At 45.1% G+C, this 14,521-nt stretch overlaps 1 protein-coding gene across 1 annotated transcript in view; it reads left to right on the top strand.

The window, feature by feature from the left end:
- PIEZO2 (piezo type mechanosensitive ion channel component 2) overlaps positions 1-14,521 on the top strand; it is a 151,493-nt gene that overhangs the window by 40,778 nt on the left and 96,194 nt on the right. Inside the window, exons 4-10 of the mRNA XM_049698180.1 lie at positions 2,224-2,386; positions 5,052-5,171; positions 7,766-7,804; positions 8,737-8,875; positions 9,463-9,608; positions 12,364-12,594; positions 13,264-13,387. Of these exons, the coding sequence (XP_049554137.1) occupies positions 2,224-2,386; positions 5,052-5,171; positions 7,766-7,804; positions 8,737-8,875; positions 9,463-9,608; positions 12,364-12,594; positions 13,264-13,387 (962 nt within the window). The remainder of the gene's footprint in view (positions 1-2,223; positions 2,387-5,051; positions 5,172-7,765; positions 7,805-8,736; positions 8,876-9,462; positions 9,609-12,363; positions 12,595-13,263; positions 13,388-14,521) is intronic.

Raw genomic sequence — 14,521 nt, 5'->3', positions numbered from 1 at the left:
CGCCCATCACGCGTCCCAGACACCCACAGACAGAAAGGGTCTCTGGAACACCCTACTCTCACCAGACTCACACATCACAGCATTACCTTTAGAGTGAGAGTGAGTCCTGGAGGGCGAGGGCTGTGATACCACTTCTCTGTGTGTTGTCAATATCGAGACTCAGTCCTGGATCACAGGAGGTCTGCAATAAGAAGATAAGGAAACGAAGTAATAGTTGGATATTGCCTGGCATCCTAGAATCGTAGTGCCAGAGAGGATGTACAGACTTCCTATCTGGTATAGGAATTCTCTCTATAGTATCCAGACTCTTTAAAGAGAGAGAGAGAGATGTTAGGTCTGACAATATTTGCATAGCCCTGTTAGAAAAACTTCCTTACAGGGCAAAACAGTCTTACACGCTATAGCTTCTACCCTTGTTTGTTAGTCTATACACTGCTGGTACAACACGTAAGCCTGATTGCTCAGTTGGAATGAGCTGTACTATCAACAGGAAGGTGTGGTGTTGATGTAATACAGGGTTTTTTTTAAGAGACACATAATTCAGTGTGCAAATAAGTGTGGAAATTACCACTAACATTCTGATGGGGAAAACAGGTATTTTTAAACTGACGAATGGTGAGGTTATTTCTATCGTAGGTACCAGATGTGGGGTGAGAAGACAGAGGATTTAGTAGCTGAAATCTGTCACTTAGGTTAATCCAAAGACTGTCCAGTTTGTCTAATCCTAAATCTAAAAGCTTTCAGTTCTGTGTACTTCATACAAGAAATTTGCATTTTAATGGAGGACTGCAAAACGATTTTTGGAATGTTCCATCGTTCTAAGTGGGGCATAACTCTTTTGTTATCAGGAAATTTTTCTCTGTAATGCTAACTACAGAAAAAAATCTGCCTGGACCTGGGAGAAAAGATCTATGATAAGAGCAAGTTCTAGTCTAACTCTTTTCTGATAAAATCAAAGAAAGTTACTTTCTATGTAGCTTTCTGTAAAATCTGTGCTCAGCAGTTCACTAATACTGCCCTGGCCTCGTGATAATAACAGCAGTAGCTCTGAGAGGTTTTACAAGTGGAGAGCTCATAGTCCTGGAAAACCTTGTAACAGTAAAGAATGGGATGTAAAAGTTAAAGGAAGTTTGCATGTAAAAGCTACGTACAATAGAAAGATGTAAGACTCACTTAACGTGTAAACATATCTTTCACTTTGTAGAGTCACTTCTAAGAAAAAATTCACATAAAATGAATTTCTGAATGAATCATATTTACACAATTCCCTATTATATAATCAGAACGTATCTGATTACATAGTAGAAATCAACATTTAAAAAACCTATTTCAGAATTTAACAATTAACGATATATATATATACATATATATATATATTTTTTTTTTTTTTTTTTTTTTTTTTTTTGCGGTACGCGGGCCTCTCACTGTTGTGGCCTCTCCCGTTGCGGAGCACAGGCTCTGGACGCGCAGGCTCAGCGGCCATGGCTCACGGGCCCAGACGCTCCGCGGCATGTGGGATCCTCCCGGACCGGGACGAACCCGTGTCCCCTGCACCGGCAGGCGGACTCTCAACCACTGCGCCACCAGGGAAGCCCTCACGATATAATTTTAAGGCTGTGAAAAAAATCAAATTGCCCATAAATAAAATTCGACAGAAATATGTCTTACAGAAACTCTAGTATACAATATCTGGCTTTTATGGCTGAATCATAGAACCGTGTCCAATTTTAATACTTGCCCAATAATATCAACACTAACTGAATAGCTAGTGCTAGATCCCACCAAAAACAAAGTATGTGCTCATTTAGCTGGACTTAGTAACATGTTACTACATACCTGACACTTCAGTAGTGCAGGGTTTTAATAGGGCTGAGTGACAATTCGAACATACATTTCTAATAGGTGTGCAAGGATTTAGCATTAGCTAGATTTGTGAACCAGGGTAAAAACCATCTGGGTAATGCTGGCATGAATTTTATACACACACTAACACACAAGTGTATGATTTTAGGATGCATATATTATGTGTATATTTTATATATATACACACAGATACTACTTAAAGATGTAGTTATATATACAGAAGAGTCATGAAGTATTTCGAGTGGGACGGATCCACCTAGGACTAGCTCATGAACGTGTTAAAACCAGCTGTTTGTGTTCTGTTGACTGGACCCAGATCTTTGTTGCATCTGTTTAATATTTTTCTTTGCTTTGAAACAGGTTGTTTGGTATCAAATCAGTCATTCAAACAGACTGTTCCAGCACGTGGAAGATCATAGCAAACCCAGAGCTGTCATGGTACCACCATGCCAACCCCATCGTCCTGCTGGTGATGTACTACACGCTGGCCACGCTAATCCGAATCTGGCTACAGGAGCCCCTTGTAAGGATCAAAGGTTTTCATGGTCTTGCCTGCAAAGTAGCCTGGAAACTCCAGGGGAAAGTGTTCATTCCTATCAACTGCTGGCTAATTAGTACTATATGCCAAAATAACTATAGTGTTCTTATTATAGTATTTTGCTTCTGCCAAGAGTTCTAACTGAATACAGATACTATCAGGACAAAGACCAGCTTCCCTATGTTAGCATCACCCCTGGCTACTCAGACGGTCCGTGGTGAGGGGAGTGGAAGCGTCATTTTAATTGAGCACTTACTAAATGCCAGGCCACGTGCTAGGTTGTTTACATACATTATCTCATTCAATCCCCTGCATAACTCTCAAGAATAGGTATTGTACCCATCTTAGAGATGAGGAAAATGAGGTTCGAGAGGTAAATCACACATTTACCAAACAGTAAATATCGGATTCAAGCCTACATTTGCCGACAAAGCTAGGGTCTGTATGACGACACACCCTGTTACCACGGCGACTGGAGTTTCCTAAATCTTCTCAGACCTCCAACCTCCGATGGTGCCGTGGGGATGCCCTCGCTCTCGGTGGTACCATAAGCCCCGGGGGCCCCACCACGGGGCAGGGCTGAGGACTGGGCTGTTCCCTATGGGATTATTAGTAGCATGTGGCACTTTGGGAACAGGACCAGGGTGGCTTGTGGCCTCTCTCTTTCCCCTTTCTGTGATAGGAAACTCCAGTCTGCTTTTGCTTCCCCTAAATGACCCTGAGAAGCTCAGCTGTAAGGCAGCTGATCCGCACACAGGGAGGCAGGTGGTGTAGACGGGGCTGCCACGTTTCACCTCATGGCCACGTGCTGGGAAGCAGAGCTCACATTAGACACCAGCCTGGCGCCTGTGATGCAGTCCCTCCAGGTCGGGGGCCCTGGTGCCCCGCCCACCTCCCCTCTTTGTCTGCTCATCCAGGCTCCATCCACGCGGTCAGCTGGCTAGGCAACCAGTGTTTATCAAGAGCTAGCGTCTCAGACACTGGCCTGGGGCTGGGGGTAGAGCGTCGGTGTGAGGGGGCCCCAGGCGTGAGGCCCCGCTCTGGGGGACTATACATTGTACAAGAGGAAAAGCAGCCCCCAAAGATGTGAGCAGGCCCAAGTCGGCACAGTGAAACCCTGAGAGGTGTGTTCCATCCATCCCAGCGGGAGTGCCTCCTGCAGGAAGGGGGTTTGCCCACCTCCCTCCTGTGGGAGGACCACACAGGCGTGCTTGTTTGCAGGGGCCTCATGACTCACCTCTCCCTTGGAGCCAGTGATGGCAGTGACGTGGTGACAGAACGCTCTAAGGGCTCCTGGAGAAGCCCAATTACCTTCTGTTACCTTTTCCTCCAAGTCTCTTCTAAGATATGAGTGTGCCAGTAAAACCCCTTAAAGTGGTGCTGTGTTCACTTCCGCCACAAACACACAGATGTGGGTATGTGTGTGTGCACACATAAAACTGTGCAAAAGAGATTAAACTATCTCACGGAAACCATCTCTGAACAATGTCTTAACCAACGATGGAAATGACTTTAAGGCCTTCGGGTTCACAAGAGTTCCAGGTGCCCTTGGCTTTCTCCGTGGTGTGTCAGGCAGGAGCTTGTGCACAGGTGCTGCTGGGCTGTTACAGCCCCTCAGGCCCAGGAGACGCTTGGCCTCCTTAGCCACGGGCCCTCTGGGGTGGACAGTCCACATTCCAGGCCACACAGTTCACAGCAGGTCACAAACCACAGCGTCTGCGGGGGTGTGTGGAGAACAGGGCCTAATCCACAACAGCATCGACCCTCAGGGTCTGTATTTTAAGTGGGGCTGGGACACGGGACTTTCTCACTGAGGTGCTGATGGAGGGCAGGTGCCTGGTTCTATCATGGCTCCAGGTGGCCTGGCACATTTCATGGAAAACATGAGTTCTGTGGTAAAAGTCTACGGTATATGTTTGAGAAAGAGAGAGAGAAGCAGGTGTCTGGAGGTGAATGTAACACACGGGCTCCCCGGGGCATCTGGTGCTCCCCGTGGGTGCTCTGTGTGCACTGGGCCCCGGGAATTGGGCAGTGGCACTATGTGCCCTCCCTCTGCCCCCATATCAACATGTGTTAGTGCCCTTTTACGGGACATCTTTGTTGGGAACCATCCTCAACCACCAAGTGCGTTCTGATCCTTTTTTTCTCTCTATCAACTCTCCTGGACCAGTTGTCTGATTCAGGCCAAGGTCCCATTAGGCAAGGCAGCTGTGTTATGCATCAACTCTCTTTTTGCTTAATATTGAGTGTAAGCTCTAGATGACTCTGCTTTTAGTAAATGTCTTCTTCATTAAAGATTCCCGTGGCTGAGTTCCACAGTCAGGTGTGACTTTTGTGAACCCAGCCCAGCCCCTTCCTCCTGCAGGTTAGAATACACACAGGAGGCTCGGTGACGTAACGTGAGCGCCTGTTCCTGTATTTCATGGGGCTTAGCAGGGAACAGGAACAAGCGATACTGCTGTGCTTCGCGTTTACAGGGTGGCATTTTGGCCATCTTTGAAAGTGTCTGGATAAAAGCCCATGTAGTGTATGCGTTACTTTACAAAATCATCACATGGGGGTAGAGATGGGCAGCTGTGTCTGGTCGCCCAGGTCGCTGAGGGGCTGCTCCGGGGAGCAGGGCTGTCCTGTGGGTTATTCTGTGTCTCAGGTGCAGGAAGAGAGGACCAAGGAAGAGGACAGAGCCCTGGCCTGCAGCCCCGTCCCCGTCACAGCCGAGAGGAGGCGGAGCCTGTGGTACGCGACCCACTACCCCACGGATGAGAGAAAAGTAAGCCGCAAGGAAAGGGGTTTCTCGTTTATTTTGCTGCTTTTTATTATATTGCTGAATTCAGGTCATGTGAGTCCACCTGCAAACCCAGATTGCTCAGTTTACGGGAGCAGTTTGATGAGGAAGTCTTAGTGCCCAACATCTGTTCAGAGAAGGGAACCCAGTGCTTCGAAAGGAAACCCCAGGCTCCATCAGACCCAGACTTTTATAGTTCAGTGCTTCTCCCTGAAGTCTCTTAACCCTAGAAAGAGAGTGTTCTTAATTTTAAAAAAAAATTTTTGTATTTAAAACAAACAAAAAACAACAAAGAGACCCCTTGGCCCTGGGCGGTAACAGCTTGGGTGGTGGGATGCACTGCAGAGAGTAATTCCCTGTGTCGGGGTGGCTGCTGCAGTGACGATGACTGCTCACACGGCCTTCGGGACACCGGCCAGTCTGTGTGGACGTGAAGAGCCCCAGCCTCTCGCTGTGTCGGGGCCGCAGTGTGGATGCCAGGGACGGGAGCGCAGCTGTGTGATTCTTCATCTTTTCACCATTTGTTCACTATTTTCAACACAACCCAGCCACTGACTTGTTAAAATGGTCCGTTTGCAATGTGGTGAGGACAGATACAATTCTCAGACGGGGTCAGCACTTTGCTTCCCAGCACATTTGGGAATCGAGGAGCAGATTCTCTGATTGACTTGGTGGAAGAGTTTCTCTAAGACACGTGGTCCTAGTTGATGCCTGACTGTCATGGACTGAGAGAGAGGGAAACAATGAATGAACTTCTCAGGGAGCTGGCAGCCACGTGGAACAGACGTGGTGCCCGGAGACCTCTGGGGTTTCCGGGGGCCCTTTCCTCCCATCACACGTGTCAGACTGTCCTGCCATGTCACTAAGCCAGAGAGACAGCACAGCAGTTTCCAAAATGAGGTCTGTGGGCCATCCCTGGGGATTCCTGGGACCCTTGCCAGGATCCACAGGCTCGAAACTATTTTTGTAATAATACTTAAGACATTCGCCTTTGGACTATGTTGACAATTGCTCTGATGGTACAAAAGCACCAACCAAGGCAGCAGCACGAACCCCCACAGCCGTGGTCGTGTCCTTGGAAAACAAAGCAGAAAGGCCAGTTCCACTTAAGAATATTCTTGATGAACCAGGAACAGTCATTGCTTTTCTGAAATCTCAACCTTGAGGCACATACCTTTTTAATATTCTGAGTGACACAAGGGGAGGTCCCCCTGAAGTGCTGACCCCTCGAGGAGGAGAAGCACTTGGCAGGTGAGCCGCCCAGGTCGACGTGCAAGAACAGCTGACAGACAGTTTGGGGTGGCTCAGGTATGGACATTCAGCAGTTACTGGAAAGTGAATGGAGTGGTCCATCGCTTCAAGGCAAACAACTGACAGCATTTGTTGCCAGTGACAAAATGAGAACTTTTGGTGAAAATTAGAATATTGGAAGACTCGGATGTTGTGCAGTACAGCGTGTCAGTATTCAGTGGGGCTGTCTAATCCCTAAAGCACATCACCAGCACGTGCGGTCACAACGTGTGTGTAGGTAAAGGACCCGGTCCGGGTGCAGGATCCTCCAGGGGCTTTACTGATTCCACACACAGCTCACCTTCGGTTACTTCCCCATCTTGAGTTTGGGAGAGGGTCCAAGGAGAGGATCCACAGTCTGGATGGACTCCTGAGATACTTCTTTCTTTTCCAACTGCATCGCTGGGTGAAGCCAGAGTTCCTTTAACTACTTCAACCAAAACAGTACATCACAGCAGATTGAATGTGCAAACAGACATGAGAACCCAGACATTAAAGATACTCAAAAGTGTAAAACAACAACACTCTTTTCATTATTTTTTAAAAATACAGCTATTTGAATAAAATTATTTATGTGAACAAGTTTTTTTCCAATTTTTAATGAATTAACAAGTGAATAGCTTTAATGCCTCCATTTTAATTTCTAGCACAATAGATACTGATGGATAGGACCTGCATAAATAAAAACTCTTTGGGACCTTCAGTGATTTTTAAGAAAGTGAATGAGTTCTGACCCAAAAAAGTGGGAGAACCTTTAGCTCAGCAGTTACTTGTTACTGGGGGGAGCCCCAAACCCCTAGCGTTAATAGAACTAAAAGGCATAATCGTGTCATAACTCTTTTGTTGCAGACAATACACAAATCTTAATCCCAGCCCGCACTGCACATCAAATTTTCTTTATTATGAAACTTCAATTTCTTGAAAAGTCAATACTTTCAGAATTCTGCAGACGTCTCAAAGGGTCCTAGGAATATAAAACCAAGCAGCTAATTCTATTAGAACAAAACACTTGAAAAAACGTAATCAGCTCTTTTGTAGTCATGTGGTTAATGAGTGCTTACTGACTGTCGTGATTAAAAGTTAACATCGGAAACTGGAAAGGGTTATAAAAACAGCACCCTCCAGCTGCGTTATTCATGCCTTTGTATTTTGCATGGCACTTTTAACACACTAGCATGCAGCTAGCTGAAGGGATGGGTATGTGTGTAGTACAACTTTATCGCTGTGTATAAACATCATGATGCTTTCTGCTCACATATTAACGTGCTGTCCTGCATTGCTTTTTGCAGCTTTTATCCATGACTCAAGATGACTACAAACCATCTGATGTTAGTATATCTTTAGAATCCTCATTTTTGCGCATGTCAGTGATGTAAAAGGGACATAAATGGAATTAGCCCCTCTGAGTGTATTTTAATGGTCTATAAAATTTCCATACGTTTTAAAATAATTTTTTTGCAGAAATTGTATCTGGTTTATTGCTGTTAAAACACTGACTCATAAAACATGAGCTCGCGTATAAACATATAAAATGTTTTTAAACTTTTAAAAAGCCACAGTGGAGGGTTTGCCTGTTCCATGATTTGAATAAGAAGTCTTGCATGTCCATGGACACACACATGTATGTGTGTGTGTATATGTTTATATGTATATGCATAAATGAAAAATTGTAAAGCTAAAGAGAGAAAAAAAGCAGGAAATTGTATTTAGTGTACAGAGTGCTGCAACATGGGAATTGCAAGCTGCAGCATCAGGTAGAGACCTGTGGGGTTGCTGTCTAACCTGAGAATTTGCTAAGTCCTGGGAGCCGCGCAGGGTGTGGGGCAGGCAGGGGGGCCCGGGCAGTGCTCGGGCTGCAGGCCGGGACCCAGGCGAGTCTGGAGTTCCTGTAGCTGGAGGATGGCTGGGGGGAGGGGCCGTGAGCTGAGGCTGGAGAGGAGACAAGAAGAGCAGGTCCTGAAGCCTCAGCAGCCTTTCCAGGCTTCACACTTCATAGCGAGGATGGAGAGGGGGGCACGGCCTGGGGTGCAGCAGAGGTGGGCAAGGTCAGGTTTACCTTGTCCTGTGATGGCTCTGTGGGATGTAGGTTTGGAGGGGGTGAGCAAGACTGTCTTGCTAGTGGGCATCACTGCCGACAGTGCTCGGCCCCCCATCGGCTCTGCACCATCCCGTGTGCCCACCTACCAGAAGGGAAGGAGGCAGGTCCGCACTGGGAACCAGAGCTGCCGTCACAACTGCTTTTGCCCCGCCTCCCCGGCAGGGCCTGTTGGTGACTGTGAATGGCAACCCTGTGGATTACCACACCATCCACCCCAGCCTTCCCCTGGAGAATGGCCCCGCCAAGGCCGACCTGTACTCCACCCCACAGTACCGCTGGGAGCCCGCCGCCGACTCCCCGGGTAAGGAGCCGGATCTGTCTTTGGTTTATCCTCCCGCAGGAGCTCTGAATCTGTCTTTGGTTTATCCTTCATTGGATTTGGTTCTTTTTCCTTTTTTTTTCTAGCAGAGGTTGCTTCCTTCCACGGTCAGTCTGATGAAGCTCATTTCCTTAACTTCTACCTAGACTTTGCCCCTCCATCTTGCTCTGTGTGTTCTGTCCTTGGGTACAAAATAAGTGGCCTAATTGGGGTAAACTTTGAAAAATAAAAGGTAAAAAATTATTTTAAACAAGCCAACTTGTTTCTAGTGTTAAGACTATGTGCATATGTGTGTTTTACTCTTTCTGTAATTTGATGGCATTATCACGGCCAATAGTTTTGCTGGTTAGTGGATGATGTCTTCAGAAAGAGCTCTTTTCGTCTAATAAAAAAACCAAGAGCCCCAAAACTTGGATGAGGCTTTTCTCCCTTTTCGCTCAGTTTATTGTGTTGAAAGCAAGCTGCCTTGTTACTGTAGATGACAAATACATGCTCTGTACTGCTTGGGACGTTTATGTGAAATTCACATATTTGCATAGATTTTTATATAAAATAATCTGTCCCTCTAGAAAAGAAGGAGGGAGAAGATGAGAATGAAGAATTTGAGGAGGAGAAGGCCTATGAGGAGGAAAGGAGTGTCAAAGTCCATGCCATGGTCTCTGTGTTCCAGTTCATCATGAAGCAGAGTTACATCTGTGCCCTTATCGCTATGATGGTGCGTGCCTACGAGAACCCTTAACTTCTGCCTGGATTCTGCCCCTATATCTTGCTCTGTGTCCTGTCCTTGGGCACAGAATTAGTGCTGGAGGGATGGACGGTGCTTGCACCCCGCCGGCTCCAAGTCCCGCCACCTCCTCCCGCCAGCACTGATGTCTTCATCTTCCCAATGTCTTGGCAGAGAATGGTTGCTTTTGTTAATTTCTCATGGGCCCTTTATAGTATAGATTTCAAAACCATGTCCTCTGTGCTAGCTAGCCTCCTCCTAAATATTCATACCTTTCTCTCAAATTAGCCTAAGTCAGATTGTCCCCTATTTTGCCGATTTTAAAGGACATATGGGTAGTTTTTCTAAGTGGCATTGAAGGTGTTCACGATTAACAAAGGCCACTTTTATTTCTTTCAGATAATGAGGGTTATAGTCACAGCTTGTCTTAGATTTGAGGCTTTATTCCATTTGAGCTGCAGCAAATGTTTACCAATCTAAGCATCAAGCGCCGAGTCCCTGAGGGCTTCTTCTGGTCGTGAGCTCTCAGTTTACCTGCGTTTCTGCTCACCGCTAGGAACATGCTCATCTCCAGCTTCAGAAATCATCCTTGGGACCAGAGACAGGATATAAAAGAAGGCCAATTTCTGCTCTTCCTAAAAACGAATTTTACCGGGAAAGCTAATTTATTTTGAGAAACTTATTTAACACAAAAGTCTTCAAATTTTGTGGCCAGTAGTGAGATCCCATGGACACAGTAAATGATAAAAAAAGAAAATATTCTATAATTCTAGGGAAAAAAATCACCTAAAGACAGTTTCCCTAGGCTCTCAGTCCAGAGGTCTCCTGAGAAAACCTGTTTGCACGTCAGCTTCAGCTTCTGCAAGGACCGTGGCCGTGGCTGAGAGCATTGGGAACAGAAAGCTCCTCGAAATTCAAGATGGCTCTTTTGGGGACTGCAAACTCTGTTCTCTAAATAATATGAATTCTGTGCTCTCTGGGTACTTTTTGACACTTTAAAGGTCAATCCCTAATTTACACTACAGCCAAAACTCTATTTGAAAACATCAAATAATTCAGATTCTGAACTCAAAAGAGTATACGTTTCTTTTTCTGTCTCTAAAAAGAAGCCAGAGAAGTTGGTTTCTTTATGTAAAGAAATAGAGCTTAAAAAAAAAGAAAAACTTGAAATACACATTCAGTTCCTCAGTAGAAAAGAAATCTATTGTAAAAACAACACAGGAGAGCAGATCTCTTGTTAAAGACGTGCTCTCGTCTGGTGCCATTTCAGTTGTTTTCATGGAGCCCCAATATTAATGCTTTAAAAGTGCCTGTCTTCCGTGGAAGTTCCCCCGTGGCAGCAGACTTTTAATCACAGACAGAAAGGAGCACGGTCTGTTAGAACGATAGATGTCTTTGTTCAAAAACACAAAGAGCGAAATCCTCACAATTTCTTTTTCTCCCTCTTTCACCCAAACAAGGATAATGTACAGGGGAAAAAATACGCTGGAATTATAATATCTGCGAAGATTACTTTCTTGGGTCCTCCACAAAAAAATGGCCAGGTCAGATCTGAATTTCATCCTGGGATAAAGGCATTAAATATTACCGACCTTTGATAACACTATTTCCAAGGAATACTATCTTCATGAAAATAATTCAGACTTGGTAATAGTTGTCAGTCACTCACTTAATTTTACTAAAAGCAATTTTAATTTCCAGTTTATAATTACCATATGTTTTAACCAACAGTTTTAAATAACTCTACATTTAAAAAGCTAGCTCTGCTTTCGGACAGATTTGCACATTGCTGCAAGGAAGTATTTGTTTGTTCTGTGCTGACTTTATTCATTTATCTTATTTATCTCAATACTTACCTGCTTTCCAGAAGTAAAACAGACTTGTAAAACATTTCAGACTTTACGAATAACTCTTGGTAATTCGTGATACTCAAGAATATGACTGATTTCAATTAGCTCCAAATAACAGCTAGAAAATATTTTTAAAGACCTTTTCACAGAAATTTGGTATCCGAGATTATGGTATGAGAGGATAGATTTACTGAAGTTAATGGTTCTCATGAGCCTGATTTTCTAGAATGTTCCAGCAGCTGCCCTTTGAGATATCTTCTGGACCTGTGGGAGTTTGGTGTGAGTGGAAGATGTCTTGCCTCTTGCAGGGCAGAAGGGGAGGCCGGCCTCTCCATTCACCTGGCTTTACTGTTTGCGGTGTGCGGACACCTAACACTCTACCTCCTCCTGGAGATTCCCTGGTTCCTATCATGTCTGTCATCCCGGCGGGTCTGCTAAGGGTGACCCCTGAAGCCAGCTTGTGTGCTGACCCTGTGGTCCCTGCAGCTTCTGTTTCTGAGCCCAGCTTGGCCACACTCACCCAGCACCCTGAAAAAATAGCCGACCCCAAGCTGGTTTGGAAGAATAAAGGAGAAAGCAGGTTGCTTCTCATTCTGCAAAGCAGGGTGGAAAGGAAGACATTTGGGGCTGGAGGGCAAAGGACGTGGGGTGAAGCCCCCTGCCCGACCCTCTTCCTTCCAGGAAGTCGAGGACAAGTGCTAGCTCACAGAGGCAGCCTTTCTCCTCGCTGTGTCCCCTGCCGCAGCTGGGATGTCCCTCCATGATTTCACCACAACACCCTCCCTCCATAGTGTGAATGTTACTGACCTTTACCTGCTAGATAACGTCTAACTTAGCGGGGTGGGGCCTGTATGTTGTATTGACCGTCACCGTCTTCTCCTCCTTCCTTCCTGGAGGCGTGGAGCATCACGTACCACAGCTGGCTGACGTTCGTGCTGCTGATCTGGTCCTGCACTCTTTGGATGATTCGCAACAGAAGGAAATATGCCATGATCAGCTCTCCATTCATGGTTGTCTACGGAAATCTCCTGCTCATATTACAGTACATATGGAGTTTTGAACTCCCTGAAATTAAAAAGGTCCCGGGATTTTTAGAAAAGAAAGAGCCAGGGGAACTTGCCTCAAAGGTAAGTGAACAGCAAAGCAAGAAAACAAAGCATTCAGACAAAACCACGGTAATCAAAACAAACACATCCAAGCAAAAAAGCACAAAAACACGTTCCAAACATTTGCTGCTGCTTGAAATCATAATGTTTTTCCTAGCCCTCAGGAAAATGTTAATATAAACGTGTGGGCACTTAGAACAATTCCCCCTTCAGCTTTGGGAGAAGAATGGGAATATTAAGGGGTTCTATTTGCTGGCAAGAAATGTTCTTCTTTCCCATCTGTGGAATTCTTCAAAATACGGACCACTGCAGAAGCAACAGGGATCATGGGGAAATACATCATCTTCTGATACTTGTGCTGATGTCAGGGAAGGACAGGAAGTCAAGGACTAGCACCTTGAAGGGGACCACTGGTCCAAGTTGGTTTCCAGCCCAGATTGTCCTGTGCATCTTCCCAGGGCATCCCAGGCATGAATGCACCCTGGCACTGGACGGCATGCCAGCGTCCTCGGGAAAGGAGATTTAAAAGCCAGTGACTTTCAGCTGAAATCAAGTGGGTGCCTGACTCTATCTCAAGTGGAAAGGTTCATGTAATTGCTCCCACTGAAATGCAGAGAAGGTATAGTAGTTGTTGAAATAGGCTTATGCTTCAAAGACTTGACGCTCGTGTTCCTCATTCTCTCCTTTCAGATCCTTTTCACCATTACGTTTTGGCTGTTGCTGAGACAGCACCTCACAGAGCAAAAAGCTCTCCAAGAAAAGGAAGCTCTTCTGTCTGAGGTCAAAATCGGAAGTCAGGAAAATGAAGAAAAAGGTAATTAGTGCGTGAGGTGTGTGACGGGAGGAAGGGCCCCCGAGGACATCCAGGGCGCTCTGCTCCAGACCAGAAGGAGGCCAGGTGTAGACGTGAGCAGATAAATGACCGTGTCCCGGGGCTAAGTCCCCGTCCACAGGAGCTTCAGAGACCCTGTGTCATTTGATCCTCACAAAAGTGACTCCCACTTCAGGGAAGAGAAACTGAAGCTCAGGGAAGTGCACTGGGTTCTCCACGGTCACATTTACTGAGTGTTAGTACCAAGAAAGTGACTCAAATCTTCCAAATTCGAATCCTCTTCTTTTCAAAGACGAATATACCACAAAGTCAAAAATAGAATCTGATGTTTTGATGATCGATCACCTCTGTAGTTTTAGACCTGCTATATGGGTAAAATGAGAGCCTCTCACTCCCTACCTGCCTGGATGTACCAATAAATATCATTTAATGTTAGTAGAACGGCTTGGAGACCACTAGTGATGTGTGTAGCCTTGTCTGAAAAGGATGCCATAAAGGTTCACAGAGGTTGGGCTGGTAACCTTAAGACTAACCCGGTGAGGAGGAGAAAACCAACACACACCAACTCATCCTTTTCTTATAGTTTCTCGTTTAGACCTAACCATGGAGTTACTTTTCAGCAACAAAAGTCTATAAGATTTGAATCTTGACTCTTTGACTTTGGATGTGTCTGTTAATAGAGTGATTAAATTCACCAGTTACTTTATATAAAGAATAGTTCATTTAAGATCAGCAGTTGCTCTGACCTCTCACCTCACTTGCATTCCCCTCACTCTGTGGATCTCCTGGTCATTTGAATACATTATTTAGATGTATTTAACAGGTTGCCTTAGTAACACAAAAATGAGTCACATATTAGCATATTTTAAAGTAAGACCAAATATAAGCTTTGGATTGCAGTGCATAAAACTATTTTAAACTTAGGTAAATTACAATTATTCTTCAATTCTAATTTAAATTAAGTGATATTTGGCTTTAACTCTTACTTTCTTAGTTCTCTAAAAGCATACTTTTGGTTAAGATTATTACCATTAACCCAAATCCAGTAAAATACTGCTAGGATTGTCTGGAGTCATGTTAACAGTTGGAATTTGAAGTTGTCGTAGTAGTTTTTAT

Source organism: Orcinus orca, chromosome 15 (genome assembly GCF_937001465.1).
Source record: "Orcinus orca chromosome 15, mOrcOrc1.1, whole genome shotgun sequence".
Lineage (NCBI taxonomy): Eukaryota > Metazoa > Chordata > Mammalia > Artiodactyla > Delphinidae > Orcinus > Orcinus orca.
This window is presented reverse-complemented; position numbering and strand designations above follow the sequence as displayed.